Genomic DNA, 19,283 nt, shown 5'->3' on the forward strand with positions numbered 1-19,283 from the left:
ACAAAGATGACTAATGAGTATTAATTGCTGGAAAACTACAATCGAGTAGGAATCTTAATCTTTAGATTACCTGCTTTTCAGTTGCTTATATCTATGAAATAAATGTTCATCGCCCCCACCTCCTGCAAATCCCCTTATAGCAGTCCCTACGCTAACCTTTTAGAGAGAATTTAGGCAGAGTTCAGCCATTTTTGTGTTATGCAAATCATAAAGAAAAAGGCTTCCTGTCTTCTGGATTACCTGGTAGAACAGTTGACTCTGAAAAGCCCAAACATCATTTGCTTCATGGTTCTGATGTGGAAAGCGTAAAGAAAAGCAAACTAGACTTTTCTGGCTTCACAATATACTAAAGTAATCCACTCTCTGGATATCTATTAGGTTTTTCTTTCAGTTTCTCCTTCTGCCTCAACCCTTTCCCAGGGAAGGGCTGAAAACAAGGCAGCAGCAAGAGGTGGTTTTGAACACCTGCACCTTTCCTAAAACACTGTCTTTCATTAAAAGCTGCTATGGTTGCAAAACAGTCTTGAAAACATGAACTAAGTGTAACCTGGGCATAGATGTCTGCTTAAGTTTTCACAGAGCCTGAAATAATAGCTCTGAGAGATGCAAACCTCATCTCAACAGGGTTTTCTCTTGTATGCCTTCTATTTTAAACGTGAACTTTCTCCACTCTTCCTGCTCTCCCAGGCAGGCAAGGTTTAGTCACTGCATACAGTCAATTTACTCTAGTGACAAGGCACGTATTTACTTTGGGAAAGAAACCCTACCTATTTTTTCTCCAATTACGATAAAATAAATTCCAAGGGACCTGATGGTCATATCTGCCAAGACAGACACCAGTCCAAGAGACTGGCTGGAATCGCACCGTAGATCAGCCTGACAGGCCGCCAGACTACTCTTCTGTCTGTAAAAGTGGCAAGCATCAGCAGCTTAAGAGAAGAGAGAAGCAAACTCACAGTAGGTTTATAAAACATTCAGTATAATCCAAAATACAGATTTACTGAAATCCTGAAACACAGCATTTTTTTCACTTTCTGGTGCACTTCAAATGGAATTTTTCCACAAACAAAACATCGCAATATTTGGATAATCATCCAATCCAAATTCATTCTTGCTAAATTATTGGCCATTTTTTCAGCAACGAGTTTCAAATTCTTCGTGCTTTACAGTACATATGGGGGGAGAGATGGAGGGTGGAAAGGAGGTAGAAGGACAGATGTATAGACAAGCTTGTGATCGTCTCCCTCCCCACGTGTGCTTTCTCGTGTACCCAGCTTTACTTGCTGCCTGCTGCTGCTGAAGCCCTTTCAGCTCTGCCACATCCCTGCGTGCAGGATGCGGCCAGCCTGCCTCGGGTACCGCAGCTGAGCAGCTCTGGGCGGCTGCAGGAGGGTCCCTGCCTTGCTCTTCCCACAGCCGTGGCTGGAGCAGGGACGGGCATCGCTCCCCCTCCCTCCCGGCCCTTTAGTCCAGACTGGTGCTATCAGAGAAGTTAAATTTAACAGTGGATGAGTTAAAGCTGCCCGCTTCAAGGGCCTCTCACAGAATGCAAAAACACACGTTTGTTTTTTTTTTTGTCTAAAAAACCCCTGTGCTATATGAAGTGTGTGGTTATGTGTGAAGGATACAAAGCCCCAAACAATTTCATTTACTTCAGTGGGAGTTGCAAATACTGGCTGTTAAAACACAGCCAAGAATTACTGCAAAATGAAAGCTGGGAAAGTAAGTACTTGAAAACCAGGAAAATCCCAAAGCTAAGGTTTCTGCCGCAACATTCAGTCATTTTCGCTGCACATCTATGTGTTTTATTACTATTTAATCTGTATCCTGTGAGGTGTGTAGGATGTGTAATGAAGCCAAAACGATATTGCTTTGGAAAAGTTAGTATTTGTAATTTCCTGACTTTTGAATATTTGATTTTTCATCCTCAGTAACACACTAATGCTGTTTTACGTGTTTAATATATAATTGGCTTGAATTTTTTTCTTCTTTTTAACTGGTGATACGATGATTAGTTTCTGGAGGAAGAGTGAAAAGAATGACATTTTTTCTTTGGCCCAGTACCACAGAATCTATTTTATGCGTTTTTTCATTGCGATGATACTATGCTGGTGAGGGAAACTTGGTGTAGGTGGGAATTTGGCTGCTCAGTGCCTCTCAGATGAATGAGACTTGGAAGCCTCTCAAGGACAGTGTTATTTTTTCTTCCTTTCCCAACTCACTGGAAACACTCGAGGGTATAAAGCTTTTTACGTGTGTTTACGGGACGGTGCGTTTACTCCAGCGCCCTTCCCTACTGCACCAGCTCTTAAGCACTTTGGGAGGTTGTTTGTTTAGCATTCGATAAAAATAAAAGCTAAACAGATTACCGCAGGTTAAAATAACATTTATGACCTTTAGTATGAAAAGCCCCACTTCCCTGCTGTGCATAAAGAGTGCAGAAGGGATGTGAAGACGTAGAAGTTAACGCACTCGCCGGACTCGGATGAAGAGCTTATTTTGCAGCGGGTGAAGGTGTCGGTGAGGTAAAACATGACCGCCGCCGGCGCTGCCCTACCTGTGCGCTGCCCCACCCCACCTACGCGGGGCCTCCGCCCGGGCCCGGGCCCGGGCCGGCACCGGGGAAGGGGCCGCAGCCGTCCCGGGCCCGGCCCGGCGCAGCGGGGCTCCCCTCCCCGGGCCCAGCGCACCTGCCGCGGAGGGCAGGGGCTGCAGGCCGCCCCTGACGGGGGCAGGCCCCGCGGCCCCCCCCGCCGGGCTCAGGTGACACCGGCCCCGGCGGCTCCCCGGGCCGCCGCGGAGCTTCCTGGTTCCCAGAAGGTGCCGGAGCGACTGCAACAGGAACTGAGAGACGGGGGGAGGAGGCGGTGCCGCCGCTCCGCTGCAGTCGCGGCCCGAGCCGGGGGAGCGGAGCAGCCATGGGCCGCCGCCCGCCGCCGCAGCGCTGAGCCGCCCCCGCCGCCGAAGGCAGAGGGGCCGGCGCTGCCCCCTCGCCCCTGCCGGGCGGGGCGCTTCTCCCTGGGGGGCGCCGGAGCAGCCGCCGGGGGCCCGCGATGTGACCATGGACAGCAGGTTCAAGTGAGTGGGGGGGGGAGGCCGGCGAGGGGCGGCGGCGGGGCTGTCAGGAGCGGCGGGCCGAACGGGGCCCCGCGGCGGGCAGGCGGCGAGTAGGCCTCGCAGCCGCCCCGGCCTGCCGGGCCCGCCAGGCGGCGGGCAGGCAGGGAGGGGAGGAGGGAGGGGAGGCGGGGGAGCCCACCCGGCGGCAGCGTGCGAGGGGCCGGGCGCGCCGCGGCCGCTGAGTGACAGCGGGGCGGGCGGGAGGCGGCGGGGCCGGGAGCGGGCGCTGCGCGCCGGGCCCGGGCGAGACGGGACCCTCGGGGCGCGCACAGCGGCGGGGCGGCGCCCCCCGCCCCGGCCCGGAGCCGGGGGAGGGAGAGGAGGCGGCCGCAGCGCCGCCGGCCGCTCTCCCGCCCCTCGCCGCTCCCGGCCCGCCGGCGGCCGCAGCGCGGCGGCCCTGCCGTCGCCCTCCCGCAGCGGCGTGGGGAGCGCGCTCCTGCAACCGCCGGCCTCGCCGGGCCGCGCCGGGTCAGAGGCGTCGGTGCCGGGCAGCGGCGCCCGGCAGGGCGCGGGGGCGGGCGGAGCGGTGCCCGCGCTCCGTCGGCCTGCGGCCGGTGACAGGGGGTGGTGAAATGGTGGCGGCTCGCTCCCGAGGCGCCCACCCGGCGCGGCGGGGGCGCGGCCGCAGCCCCATCTCCCTGCCTCGGTAGCCAGAGCTCCCTCAGGCCTGGGCAGTGCCGCTTCCCGCAGTCACCCTGCCTCCAGCAGCTGGTGGGCTAAGGTTTGGGACGTTAATCTCCCCAGTGATTACAAACCTTCTCTTTGCCATTATGGTATGGCAGGTGCAAAAGAGATTTTTTAGGTGTTTGGAAGCACTGCTGTTCAGCCTTACCCATCAGGAGCGGCCGCCCGGTCTCGCTGACATTGGAAACCAACAAGATGTTAAACACGGGTTTCAGGAATTGACAAAAATCCCTGTGTAAATATATGATGAATAAGCAGGCTGCTACCGAGTAGCTGTAAAGGAAATGAGAGACAGTCTGACAATTCTCAGACTAGTTTGACACATTTTTGACACTTCTAAGCGTAGTGGGATGTGAAGAGTAAACTTGGAAGCATTTTTCTGCAAAAGCAGATTTAGAGTGGTATAGTGAAAGACGGCATGCAGTGTTACTTCAAAGAGCTTTCTTCATGAGGGTAATTCAGCTAGGAGCTGGTGTTTGTAACACTTTAACCAATTCACATTAAAAACCCAGCGTTGTGTGGTCTGGGTTTTAGAAAGAAATGGAAGGGGAAGATGTCCTGAGAGTATAAACCCAGTGCCTGATCTAGAGTAACATCATGGGGAGATGTCAGTCCTTTTAAAGGAAGGATTTTTGTGGTTCACTCTTCTAGGTGGCTCAACGAAGCCAAGCCTTATCAGTTTCATTCTGACCCCGCTCGCCAGCCAGAGGAACAATGGACGGACTTTAATACCAGAGTAAATCTCCAATATCCTGGATTTAGGCTGTTGTAACTCAGAGCAGAATTTGATCTCCTACACATAGGATCAGTAGATACGGGATTTTCCTAACTAGATGCTTTAAAATACGATGCAATGAAAGATTGTAACATGGGCAGGTTATGTCTCCGTAACCTGAAATAGACTATAATTGCATATCTCAGTTGATGATGGTGCTGAGGTCAGTGAAAGCATCTACTGAATCAATTAATTTGTCACAGCTGAAATTTTCCCCAGCTCAGCCTTTGGATTTCATTCAAAACTTTCTTTAAAGAAACAACAGTGTGTTAATTTGCTGCATGCTTTATTTGAAGCATTCTAGAACCCTGGAACCAAGTCCTCGATTTTTTTATTTGCCTAAAACTCTAGCTGACTTCAGCAGGAGCATTACCCAAGAAGCGAGTTCAAGTGTGAGCCTTTTATGTGGTTAAATAAATAATTGATACGGGTGTAGTTATACCACTTGTTTTTAATATAAATAGCAGCATGCTTGGTAGGCAGAGAGAGGTGAGTGGTATAGTAATGGCGTTTAGAGCTGTTTTAATAAATATTTAGTTTGGGATTAGGTTGAGTGTTAACTGCTATTAGCATATGCAGTTCATTATTATCAGGTGTGTGTTTACTGGGGAGGTGAAAGAGGCGTTGACCATCACACAGAGCTGACCATGATGGCTGCTGCAGATACGGAGGCTCCATCTTCTCATCCTCCTGGCTAGCTTGGGATTGCGTCCGTCCCTAGTTATTGCATTGTTTTCTCACTCACCGAATCATGCCTGAGATTCAGCCTTTAAAGTCAAAGTCGACAATCAATATCTTGTGAAAGAGGAAGCTAAGTGATTCTCAGCCTTATGGTGATAATCGTATGCATTTAAAGGGTAGCGGCTAAATTTGTGGAATTAAAATGGAAGTCTAATGATGGGCTATTCCTATTAAGTAGAAATAAAATGTAGCTTTAGAAAAGGCTGCCCACGACTCCATTAATATGTTTCAGATTGATTGATAAAGATTTTACTAGCACTTTTTTTCTGTTCGGCGTGGTACGGTGGAGTGACTTAAAAGCTATTTGATGTATAAGGCAGTGACAGTATCACTTAAATAAATCACACAGTTTAGCTTGTTTATCTTCCTTATTCTTTTTTTAAGGCTGTACAGGGAAATGTGACTTTTTGGCTCTTCCTTAGAACTAATCTGATTTCTAATTTTATTTTAATTAAATTTTAATTTATTTTAATTTTATTCTGTACAAATAGAATGGAAAAGATACAACACGACAGAAACACTGTCTGAAACATATATTTGATTAATCAGTTGTGTTTGCTTCTTCTAGGGAAAATCCAGAACGTACCTTTGATTTGGTACTGAAAGTAAAATGCCAAGCATCTGAAAACGAAGGTAATGTACTGTGCCTATTGATATTTCTTTATAGAAATGAGAGGTGGAAAAAAAAAATTGTTTGTATCCTGATCTAGTGTCATCTTATGTTTTGAATTGCTGTTGGATTGGGATTGCATTAGAAAGCGACTATGGTTATTTTATTGCCTTTTAAAATCTATTAATGTGTTAATTCATAGTTGTCATGGATTTTTATTGTTATGTTTTCATTTTGGCTATTGTAAAAATATTTTTGTTCTGAGAGAAATGCTTGCAAAGCTTGGACTTGAAATGTGTCTTCTACAGTTCTTTAGTCTTAAAATGTTTTGTATAAGACTTCATTTTAGCAGAACAATTGACTTCTGTCTGTCAGTGGAATGTTAATTTTGATCAGTGTGATAGGGAGAAAGTAAGTTCTTTCCTGAACAACAGAAAGAGACTGACTTTCTAGCTCATGTTTGGCAGCTGCTTTGCTTTGATACATGATACAAACAGCAATGAGTGCTGACTTGAGCTTGTATTAGCCATCAGTTTCACGTCTCTATAAACACATGGTAAAAGAGATGTAGTACTGCAAGAGTTATCTGAGAGAGGCTTTTTTCCTCTTGGGTAAAAAGAAGATGGGAATTCCAGTGCTGAAATTAAAGTGACCTCTAGAAGGTCCATTGGGGGAATTCAGTTCGTGTTCGCATCTGAGGTTGTTAGCCTTATAAAAACTCTGGGAGAGAAGAAGTCTTGTTGGGGTTGTGTTGTAGTCGTGTTAGTCTGCCACAGCTGTGTCTTAATCATAACTGTAAAAAACAATAAACTACATCTTAAAATTGAGTATATTTCTTATCCTACTGTGCTAGTGGATGCTGTTTCCAGAGTTTACTACTCTAACGAGTTAGAAGCTTGTGGAAGTTTATAGCCCCAAACTATTCCTTTTTTTTTAATTTCAACATTTTTCTTAATTTCAACATATTTCAACATTTCTGTTAGTGGTGTCATGGGTACATGCCTAAAATGTTACAAAAAACATTTTTGTTGAAGCTAAACAATTGTAGTTCTTTACGTGTTTTCCTGACAATCCCAGCAGGCTTTTCTGTACCTGTTGTATTACATGTTATCCATTATTGATATCTCAAGTTCCTCTGCCTTTTTTTTTTTCTCTTTTCTTTTTTTTCTCCTCTTCATAAGATTGTTCATTAATTTGTGGAATGACGCCTTGGTCCTGGTGCAGTCCTTGGGTATTTTCACTTTTTTTGTGACCAGCCAGCGTCCTTCAGTTTATTGCCTGCTTTTTTGGGTTGCTGTTGGTACAGTCATGGTTTGGGGAATCAGATGGGCTCTCCTAAGACTCTGATCGTTGTTGTGGTTTGTATCATGGCACATTTTACCTTCTGTTCTCTCCCTTTTGCAGTTTTTACCTTAGTAATTTCATAGATGATGTCTGTGAACCCTGCTTAGCTACTTGACTTATGATATGTTCCTCCTTGCATTGTGCATTTAGTCTCTGCCTCCACCTGACATCCCTTCCTGGGGGCCTGTTCACATCGCTTCAACCTGCAGATTTTATTCCCTTTCTTCCTTTCCCTCCTGAGAGCTGGGCTGTTGATAATCCTTTCAGGTCTTCATCTTGAAATCTTGAAAAATGTGGGGTTTTTTCTTCTGTGATCAGAACATGGATCTATATCCTTTTAATTCCTTTAATCTCCCTTTTGACTTCTGATTTTTGTTTTGCATCTTTCTGCCTCTGCTGCCATGAGAAACCACTTCTCGTTACCTGCAGCTCTGTGAATGACTGCCTATACATGAATTCTGATTTCTTTAAGAAATCTGTGTATCTCCTTGAACTGTGACCTGAGTTAATGTGGAGACTGTATTTGTGACTGTGTTGTGGGTGCATCCTCTTCTATTCCACTTTTTGCTGTCATCCCTTCTACCCCGTATGGGCTCAGTTGCTGTTCGTCCATGGGGTGGCCAAAGGCAGAAAGGAGGTCTGATACTGGTAGTGTTGGAGGCTGCGGCATGTGACTGGCAAGGGGTTTAGGGGTGTTTCAGCTGGCCTGGAGGTTGCATTGATTCTTGCATGAGTCCGCAGATCAGTGCAAAAGTGCAGTCCCCTTTTAGCATCACATTGTGCTGGCTGAATATTCCAGTTACCATCCTGTTGTACTTGGTGGCCCATCTGGGATTCGATTTAATTTCTTTCTTATTATATCTAATTCAGATAACAAACTCACTCCAGTGAGGGCTTGACATCATATTTACATATGGTATTATGAGCACAGTGATGTATCAAATTAATATATCTGAATGTTAAAGTTATTTAAAGGAAATTCACAAGGGACAAAAGTGTATTGTCTTCACCGCCACTTTAGAAATGGAGCACAAGGCTTGTCATGCTAAACAGGGAGCTTTCAAGGTTGGTTTATTATAAGGCCTAACAAATTTGACAGTTACCCTGTATTGTAGGTCTTGCCTTTAAATAGATTTTCATGCTAGGATAATCTTTTGAATATATCATACTTGAAAACGTGATCCATTCACCTGTTTCTTTGCTCATGCCTCTTTCTTTCTTATGAAAGAGATTTGTGTTTAAATAGGGGCTTTCTCCCTCGCATCCCATCTGCTCCTTGTGCTTGATCCTGAAGCTATGTCAGGGCTGAATTTGTGACATCACTGTCACCAGTGTTGCTGTGGAAATATCACAGCCACAAAATTATGATCTCCCTGCATGAGTGAGCAGCAGGAGAAGCCCGACTTAGGAGAGAGGCAGACCTTAATGTGACCCATGTATCTTTAAGCTTTTTCTTTTCAAGCTCTGCTGTAGTGTGCATTCTCCTGCGTTTTAATTTCCCTGTGCCAGCGTGTAACTGTTTTAACAAATATAAATTGAGATAGCCCTGCTGCATGTGTAGTTGTTAATAAGGTGATGTTTTTAGGAGGATGCAATATGCCTGCAAGTGTGACATGATGAAAAATTTTGCTGTTAGAATTGTTATGCTTTTGAAAAAGTATTTTTAGATAACTTCTTAATTATAGTATATCTCTCAAGGAATGTTAATTTTTCAGATCTGACAATGTCCTAGGGCTCTTCCAGCTATAAAGGATCATACATACATGAAATGCAGCAACATTTATATGTATTATGAAATTTGTTCTTAAATCATTCCACTTATTATTTCCAACATTGTTTTCTACTCAATATAAACACCTAAGAGGTTTCATGTAGGTTAATGTAAATTTATCACTTCATGTATGGTAGGTAGCTCCTGAATTGGTTACAGGCTCAGTTGTGCTAGCATATCTTTTATTATAGCTGGATCAAAATTTTGTTTTCCCATTGAATACCTGTTTTTTGTGATTTAAGAGTAGCGTGCATACTTGAATATTTATTTCTTAATACTGTGTTCTTGACTGAATAGATTATCCTTTTGGGCTGTTCTCTTCTCTCTCTCGCTGTTTTAAACTACAGAAGTGCGCAATAGCATTGCTAGAATAGTGATCTAACCCTTTGCTCGTTTTTGGGACGGGAGAGAAAAAAGGGTACTTATGTGAATATTCTTATAATTGAGCACTCCATTGAACTAATAGCATGAATTGTAACATTTTTTGCTATTGCTGACAAGCTTTGTTTATTCTTCACTGGGGTTATGTAAAAAAAAAATCTTCTGTTTATTAGAAGGGCTTAATGCCTGCTCTTAGCACAAAGCAGGATATGGTTCCCTCAACAATTTAGAATATATTGCTTACTGTATTTTCAGAGTAAATGATGCTTTTGATATTATACTACACCTAAGACTTTACTTTGCAAGTTGGCGTTTCAGCTGTATTTAATTAGACAGTTGAGGCGTATATTCCAAAGAGAAGAGAAAACCTTTAGGTCCAAAATCAGATTGTAGCCCATGTCATAACTTCCAGTCCTTTGCAGCATGGTCAAGATGATAAGAATCAATTAACACGATGTGTTGAAACATAGTAACTGTTAGTGTGACAACTTTTTCTTGGGAAAATTCATAGCCCAATTCTCGCAAACCTTTGAGATGAATTAAGTTCTGTTCACCAGAGTTTGTTAGGCGACTGTGAGATGAGTGCTAAGCTATTCTAACAGCCCAATATTTGTTAACTGTGCATTTGCATTGCAGTGTCAGTAGCACCTTACAGCAAAAGGTCTTATGTTGCCTCCCAGGCAGTTGCAGATTTTCGTAATTCTTTCCTGTGTCACTCCTTAATGAACAAGCAAACAAAAGAAGTAGGAAAAACATGTGCTCATTTGAACATCATCAGCTGGCCTTCTGTATTACATTTTCATTTACAGACCCAGAGGACAACTTGATAACAGACACTAATATTATCGAAACTGTTGTGTTATTTTAAGGACGACCATTGCTCTTTAGCTTTAGGGTAAAAAGATGCAAGTTTTTTGCACTTCGGGCTGAATCACCCTTTCTAGGTATCAGGGGTAATGCAGTGTTACAGTTGTCCTGAGTGCATAGTCTTGCATGAGGCTATTGGTTCAAGGTTGTACGACAGCTGCACCTACAGCAACTTTACTCTTCTCCTGGCACTCTCTTGTCTCTCGAAAGTTACACTGCACTTTGCACTGTAAGATATGCTCGAGCCTAGAAATTGGCTAACCAAAGCAGTCTGCAGCTTTTTTTTTTTTTTTTTTTTTTTCTTTTTCTATGCAGGTCCTTCTATCAGGAAAAGTAAACAATTTCTGGAAAGCTGATGTTTCTGAACTCTTCCACAGGACATGTCCAAAATAATAGTGCCAGTGTAATCTTTGTGAAGAGTATATATTTATGTATGTATCTATGCATACACAAACATATACAGTATGTGCATACACACACATCTGAACTTTACATTTTGGTTAAATGTTCAAAGATAAAGTTGGTAATTTAACTCATTCTATAAACTGTATGTCCTATATTGGTTTTATTAAAACTGGATTGCAGAGGCCAGACACAAAAGGCAATGCAAATATAGCAGCTAGCAGTAGAAAGGCAACGTGCAACAACTTCTGTGAACATAAGGTCTTCAGCATTTCTGTCCACAGTTTCCCAAAAAGAAGACAACTCAGATTGGTTTCAGTTTGTGTGGTTAAGAGGGTGCTGTTTGCTACACCTTTATTTTCTTTGATTATAGCACATACGAAAAGCAACAAGAAGGCTCCATAGAGTGTGCAGGTAGACCCAAAAATTCAACCACTGAATGTCGTGGTTTGGGTCTTGGACTGCTTTAGTCCTGGCTGTTGAAGTTTTACTTGAAAATCACTTTGAAATAGCAGTTCATTTTCTGTTCAAGCAAAGAATAATTGTTTGAACAAGGCTTGAAATCTGATTGCTTTGTCTCTATTTCCTCTTTAAGTGCTAGGAAGCCTTCTATAGCTCTAGGGCTAGATACGTGATTTTCAGAGAAGGTGTTTAATCGGTTGTGTTGAATTGCATGAATAACTCCTGTAGTTTATCTTGCTGTGTCAGAATGGTAATAAATCTTAGTGATGCATGATCTCTAAATTATTTTTCTTTAAAGGGTCTTCTTTTCATTAAATTTTCAAGGAAAAGCCATGCAAACCAGTTTAATTGTGTATTGGTAGAGTTAAAAACTGTATGAATTGAGTCCAGGAATTAGGCCAGAAATGCAAAATTTTTTGTATGAGGTTTGATTGTGATCTGTAAGGTACTAATAAGATATGTAGTTCCGGGAAGGTCCCAATTCTGAAAAAAAGTTTAATGTAGTTGGTAGTTCTGTCCATGGGTAACCTGTCTAGCTTTGGTAGGGTTTTGATTAAGAGTCTTCCAAAGCTGCTTTCAGGATTGTGGTCAGAGCAAGCACTATTTTTTCTTTTTTTTTTTTTTTTCTTCACTGTAGAGAGCTGTTTATTAACCACAGACTCAGCCTGTGGGTGTAACGTGCTGATCAGATAACTCTTTTCCTCTGCCGTACTTTTTTTTTTTTTTTTTTTTTGCAGAACACCACTTGAACCTGATTAAAAAGATAATTCTATCGTATGTAATACATGAAGAAGTCTGCAGGATTTTTTTCAGAGCAATTAAAACTTTTGATATAACGTTTATATGCTGCAATCCTTTTCACTGTTGGTTTTAACTGGAAGGATACTAAATAAGTACTGGCCTACAGAAAGTTAGGTTTCTCTAACTTTTTAAAGCATGCTGTGTTCTTCAGGTGACTATGAAGAACAACTATATATTGCTATGAACTAGATAGGCTTTCTTACAAATCTCATATTTATTTGTAGATTTTTAGTCTCAAATATTATGTTACCATATTGGAACTTATTTTACGCCAATAAAAAGTTAAAGATGCTTTTTCAGTTTGTACAATGCCATTTGAGAACATGGGCTATCTGATTATAGTCTTAGACGCAGTTTTTGTATATAAAAAATAAAGCTTTCTTTTCATACTCGTCTGAAGTTTCATTAAGCTGAACACCCCCCTCCCCGCCCCCAACTCATTAATTGATACGTTGTTATTTAGGTTAGTGCTACTTTCCTGTAATGGCTTCTTGTTTTTCATGTTGAAATTTTCAAGTGGTGGTACCTAAAAAGCTTGGAAGAGGACATTTAATCTAGCCCGGTTTCTCTACAGGATTATAAATTGATTAGGAGCAGAATATTTCACAATCCTTTGTTGAGGATTATGTAATGTTTTGAGGGCAAAAGCAGGTAGTGCCTGAGATTGTGCATCGCTTTCGTCCTTTTTGACAAAACCAAGGAATATAAGCTGGAGTTTGGCTGAAGCTCTCTTGTGCATGAGCACCAAGCATACCTGTAAGTCCTTCATAAATTATAATCTTTTGTATAACTTCAAACCCTCCAGTTGTATCTAAATAAGTGTTTTCATTATATTCAAATGTCTTTCATTTAATTGGAAAGCTCCTCAGGGTATGAACAATGTCTTCTGTGTGTTTGGACTGTCACTAGCAAAGAGTGGATGTTGGAGAATTATGAACAACAAAAACAATTAAGGCAACTATGATTTTGCATCTAAGATAAAGATTGGCTTTTTGATGCTTTTTACCTTTTCCTTTCATTCTCCAGAGACTGAAAAATGGAGGGTAGTCACGCCAGCTTTCGGCTTCTCTTCACAGATGCAAAAATGTGGAGGAAAATGTTGCTGCTTTTCAGTGCCTCATTTCCTACAGATTTTTTTTTTTTTTTTTCACCAACCTACAGAGATTCTTGGATGCATGTGTAATTTGGAGGTGGGTGCAGATATGTGTGTGTAGGAGGGGGAAGGGTGAGAGCTGATGGAGAAATAGGTCAAGGAAGCCCTTTCTCCTATCTCCCCTGCATTCTTCACCGGGGAGAAGAGACCTCGGTGGGAGGGACGACCCTACTCCCCAGCAGCCAGAGGACAGTCCTGGGAGGAGCCGCAGGCTCTGCTCCACTCCAGAGATTCCAGCTGTAGCAATGTGGGGGCAGGCGCTGTGGTATCAATGCTGGTAGAGATGAATTATTCCCCTGCAGGCATTTGCCTGACTGTGTCATTTTTTCATGTAGTGCCATATGCCACTTTCAGCAGTGCGATCAGGTTTTGGGAAGTGAAATGAAAAGGGAAAAACTTGATAAGTTAACTAATACAAATATTAACTTTTTATAAGAAGAATTTTGTATAAAATTCAGTAGAATAAATGTACTAGTATTAATATAACTAAATATAAGCTGAAAACAGCAACCTGTATCATGTAATGTAGTCAATCAGTATGAAAGTTGACGTTCCTGTGCTTTTTTTCAAATTTAATTTAGTTTCGTTTTAGTACTTAACTATTTGAGATGGCTGCCTAGGGGATAGTTTGCGGGCTTTTAAATTGCTTGCGTTCAGAAGTGTTAAGAGTTTGCATATTTTTCTAAGCTAATGTCAGCATGCTTCTGCCCTCCCACACGCCGAACAGTCCATCTTACACAGGGGTTTATCGTTCTTTCAGGACATATGTTATGCTGCTGGTTCTCTTCATACATAGTTCAGTGGCTTGTCTTTCATATGTGGAGGATTTAAAATCTGCTTAAAAAGCTTTGAAAACGGGTTAAACTTTCAAGGTTTAAAATGCTTTTTGCAAAGCCCTGAGACACTTCTCTCTCTAGCACTGACTTGAAGAGGCTGAAGTGTAGGGTTTCCTGTCTGGTTCACAGAAACAGGCTTTTTGATTCTTTTTCCTCTGCCACTGGTGATATTATCTGGGGATGCAGATGAACGTAGATGCATGTGCTCATCATATAACTGTTGGGATGGATACTTCTTATTTACTTTGTAAATAAAATAAAACATGATTAGGGCTACAAAGGGAAGAGTTATATGACTGTTCATGAAGGTCTTAAAAACCCCTGAAGCCAAAATAAATTTTGCCAGTAAAGTGCTACTGTTATTCCTTAAAATAATTTTGTAGTAAGAGCAATTTGAGCATAGCACCGCTTTGCAGCTAATGTGTTAAGAATCCATATTTTTCATGGTAGGCTGACGTGAGATAAGTCCAGGATTGTAGAATTATAGGATTGTTTAGGTTGGAAAAGACGTTTAAGATTATCAAGTCCAACCGTATCCAGGTGAAAACATGATGTTTACAGGCACATACTTAGGATGGAAGATTCTATGTGACTGACAGATAAAGTAGTAAAATGCTGAAAACATTAGTTTCTTATATTTGCCTTTGACATTTTTCCAGGTGTCTTGGAACTGTAGCTCTGTGTGTAGAACTGAATAATTTGGGTGGACAAAGACTTCTTATATTTTGTGATTCTGGTTTAGGAGAAAAGATTAAAACTTAATACTGAACTTTATATGGAAAAGAGAAGAGAAAAAGCAGAAGTGGTGAGAGAAAAAAGGCCCGAACAAGATTTTGGGTGTGGTATCTGCACTTCCTGAGCTGGGAAAGCCAAGGCAGCAGTTTACAGTCATACTGTCTTCCTCTGCAAAATTCTTAATCCTCCTTTGGAAGGTACTGTCCAAGTATTAAATCCTTAATTAGAAATAAGGCTTGAAAAACGCCCTTGGATTATGTTTCCTAGAGTTTGAATCTGGATCTGGTTTCTTTATGCATTTGAGTGGGTATTCAGATGTAGATTAAAACCTAGCTAAAATTACAAACTTGTGTCTGAAAATAGCATATTAGTTAGGGTTTCTGTGTTTACTTTAGGAGACATTTTATAAACTTTCTTTGTTAATACCAAGTTTTAATCATTATAGAGGCATAATCGTCATAACCAAGGTATTTTGCCATAGCTGGTTTACCATTGCATTTTTCCTTAAACTCGGAATGGGAAAGAGTGACACAAAGAATGATTAATACTTCTGCTTACCTTCTAATAGAGAACAAGAAATTTTTGTTCATCTGACTTTTTAGTTACTGTTCACATCGAGGGTTTTATTTGTTGTACCAGTTGGACCTGTTCTAGAGCACATCTAAATATTGCAAAGCTACGGTGTCATTGTGTAGACTGAGTCAAATGTTTGCTTTTGGGAGGAGGCAGTTCTTTTGCTCTGTTACAGGACAAGCTAAATGCAAAAAGCTGCTGCCTTTGTCTTTAAATGCTGGATGCTAAATGTTGAATTGAACTTAACTGTGTTGTGAGAGTTGCACTTGACACAGGGAAACCGTGCTGATAATGGTTATAAGGCACAGCATCATTTCCCTCAGAAGCTGCAAATGAAAGCTTAACATTTTAAGGCAGCTGTTTCCAGAATGGAGTTGCATTGTTGAAGAACGATGATAATTTTTATATCCTCAGGTTAAGTGCAATATAAAGAAGCAAATGTAAAAGAGTGTTTTGTGTTACGGTGAATGTGCTTATGGTCTGTTTAAACGCAAAATAAGAAAAAGTAGCAGCACAGAGGTAAAAGACAAGGATTACGTGACAGTTGTAAACTTACCTGGAGGTCTGTCATGAGTTTGAAATAATGGAGTGAAACCATTACGCCTTTAGAGTGACAAGAGGGAAACAGTTATCATAACTGAGTCTTGCTAGCAAGAGCTGATCATTCATGCATCCTCTTCCTAACCTTTGGAGGTCATTTGGCTCCTAAACTGTGTGTGTTGGCTTGTTTGTTTGTTTGTGTTTTACTTCAAATACCTAGCATCGCTAAAAGCAGCATGTGAGCTAAGCATCCTTCCTGCTTCTGGTGGCACCTGGCAGGCTTACTCTGTGGGTACGCTCGCTGTTCAGCTGGTGGGGCTGCTTCTGGAGCTGACAGGAAATGTTTCTCACGTAGGTCAGATAAGGAGGAACTGGTGGGATTTTCATGCCGTGCGATGTAGCATAGGCTGTTGTTTCATTTCTGAGCATTAATTTCAGGTTTTTTGGTTTTGTTAAAATAAATGTGTTGCCAGTTCAGGAAACTGAAAAAAACTAGGGATGCCCTTACTCTCTCCTGCCATCTTCCTGATGGCTTTTGAGCTTCTAGGGTACTCTCAGTGTTGGAATTGTGTTGGGGTTATGTTAAACTCCTGTCCTTTTTTTGAGGAAATATGTTCAACAACTTTGCTGGTGCCTTCCAGTTTTCTGTTTGCATAGTAAAACTTAGCTCTTAAGGAAAAAACCAAATACTCAGTGAGATCCCTGTCACCCATGGTCACTTTAAGGCATTGCACATTTGAAGATAGATTAAATTTTCATTTTGTGTAAATAAAATTCTGTCTAAAGAGCGCAATTATGCTAGATTGGTATCATGCAGTAATTCATAGCACTTAAAATAGTTAACGGTATCATGACACAACATGGGAAATTCTGAAAAACTTTGTGTCCAGGAAAGAGTTTTGCTGGTATTCATGTTCTAGGTATCTTTTCCCTGCTAAGAATATTGCCAGATAAAAAAGGACTTTAGTTCCCTAGTGGCAGATGAATCTCTTACTTCTTTAGCTGAAACTAATGAACTTTTCCTGTCGTGTCACAGGTAGCTGTGATGACAGTGATTGTGTGCCAGCACAGGTAAAGCTTTCTGACACTGGAAACTGAGTGAGGTGAGGTTCTGAGCATTCAGTTGCAGCTTCAATCAGGCATTGTTAATTGGCGCATCTGAGTAAACCCATTTTAGTTTCTGGGAATGGGCACGTCCCATGCAATGTAAGTACATGTTTACATCTGCCTTTACTTGGGGTCAGAGCCCCATAGCATCTTGCAAGGTCTAGTCTAAAAATGCTTATATTAGTGTCAGCCAGGGAAAAAAAGTCAGATCAAACTAGCGTGTGTAATTAAGTAATTGAAAAAGAGAATTCTCTTTCTCAGTCTTGATATAATATGCTGTATTTTACACAGAATAATTTGAAATGTATTCTTTTGCATTCTGATTGTGATGTTAGAAATCAATGCTATGAAACTGCACGACAAAAAAAAAAAAGTGCTTGAGATAACCACTTCTATAGTGCCTGGGTGAAAACATTTTTCATTGGCCATAAAAACCATAATAAATTAAAGCTTTCCTTAAATTCTCTGGCAACTAGTGATGGTGACTATCTTCTTCTTAAATAAACAATTTTGTGTAACGTTGCTGGATGCTAACAGATCTAGCAAACCGCTTTGTCGTTGAGAATACTTGTCAGGCCTCGCAGTCCTCGGGGGAAATTTGCATTATGTTTTCAACAGTGAATAAACCAGAAATCCTTTCAGCTGCTACTGTTGGGGAAAATAATGAAGGAAAGGATAGACCAGATCAAACAATAATAAAAATAAATTAAACTACCAGAACTTTCAGTGGAAGTGAAATAGGGTGAAAGTTGGAAAATAGAAAGGTTGGTGAATCAGTGTTGGCTGTGGACAGCAGAGCTCTCGAAGCCAGTAAATGCACAAGGACGGGCAAAACATGAGCACTTGCTCTGTTAGTGGCTGGAGAATGTGAACTTGATCTGCTCATATATGATCTGCTTCGTGCATTTTGAATAGATGAGAAAGATCTGAAACTGCAGAATGCTTTGAAGCTCTGGAAAGAGGAAAAAGTACTTTGCTTCCAGGCCTAAATTACTTCAGTTCAATCTGTAGGCTTGCCTGACTCTCCTAACATGGGACTGAAGGTGTCTCAGCTCTGAAACACTTATTTTCTCTGCATTTCCCAGAAAGCTTCTTGGTAGCAGCATTTGTTCTCACAGAACCCATCTGTATGATACCTTGTTATAAGACGTCCTCTGCAAAAGGAGTACCCAGTAGAAGTTTTGGCTTTCTGGTGAACAGTGGCTGTACTTCATAGGCTGTCCAAGTTTTAAAATGCTCAACAGTCCATCTAAAGGGAGACAGAGGTATTCAGGATAAAAATTTGGCTGTGTATGCAGTCACTTCAGTAAGTTGTGGCCTGGGATTGCAGAATGATCTGTGCACTCACCAGTTAACATCATCATTAATGACTTTAGTAAAAGAGAGTCTGAAATGAATTCAGCTTAGGCCAGTGGCAGAGGTGCTCATTACGGTTGTATCGTAACATGGATTTAGAGTCAATCTGTGTAAAGTAAATACTTGGTATATGCAGTTCTTTTGGATTCCTGCTGGGAACATAACTGGGCTGTGTATGGAGCCAAATCAGAATTGCTCACATTGTGTCTTAAAAACATAATGGGATTTTATAAGCTGGTAAAAGTGCATTGTTTGCTTTGTGTCTCATCGTGTACACTCCTCCCTATATCTTAATATAAACAGGGAGGCTTGATACTGACGTATGCTACTAGGGTACTTCTGCTACTGGTGTTCTGCTCCTGTGTATTTAAACACTAGGAATTATTCATCTAAGCATGACCAGTATGTTTTAATTGTCAGCACATCTTGAAATATTCATCTTTCAGTGAGCAAGACAAAAAGCCTTGCTAGGATAGAAAGTGCCAGAACAGTATAAACAATAGTTAAAACAAAGTGATGTTTCAAAATGCTTTGTATGCAATGAGAGCAAAGGGATTTTGGTATTTTCTTTTGTTTTTTTTGTTTGTTTGTTTGTTTGTTTTTTGTTTTGTTTTTGTGGGGGTTTTGTTGTTTGTTTGTTTTTTTAGGCCTATATTTAGTTAATGTTGCTTTCGATATGTGGAACAGTATCTATTACTTAGCATAGCAGTTACTATATTAACTTTGTCCTTGTGGGTCAGAACACAATGCAAATCATGAAACAGATACAAATTGCCTAATCTGAGATAAATGTTGAAACAGTTAAGTGTTACAGAAAGTGAGAAAGTGGCTTTCTATTGATTGATGTTCCAGAAGCTCAATTTTTTCTATTTAAGTCCCAGCAGTATATATTCAATTAATCTGTTTCATGGGAATGTTAGAAGTCATGTCATATATGTAAAACAAAAAGAAATGACGGCGTATGCTGTGTGTTATCCTAAATTAATATTCCTGTGACAGAGCAATACTGATCTGTTACAAGAAAATAA

General features: G+C 41.4%; 1 protein-coding gene across 2 annotated transcripts in view; it reads left to right on the forward strand.

Annotated features, from left to right (window-relative positions):
* The first annotated feature begins 3,046 nt into the window (after positions 1 to 3,046).
* DENND1B (DENN domain containing 1B) overlaps positions 3,047 to 19,283 on the forward strand; it is a 162,270-nt gene continuing 146,033 nt past the window's right edge. For both annotated transcript variants that reach the window (XM_082311510.1, XM_082311511.1), the window contains exons 1-2: positions 3,047 to 3,078; positions 5,886 to 5,950. In XM_082311510.1, the coding sequence (XP_082167636.1) occupies positions 3,062 to 3,078; positions 5,886 to 5,950 (82 nt within the window). In that variant the 5' untranslated portion in view covers positions 3,047 to 3,061. The remainder of the gene's footprint in view (positions 3,079 to 5,885; positions 5,951 to 19,283) is intronic.

The sequence above is a fragment of the Platalea leucorodia genome (assembly GCF_965183815.1).
Source record: "Platalea leucorodia genome assembly, chromosome: 5".
NCBI lineage: Eukaryota > Metazoa > Chordata > Aves > Pelecaniformes > Threskiornithidae > Platalea > Platalea leucorodia.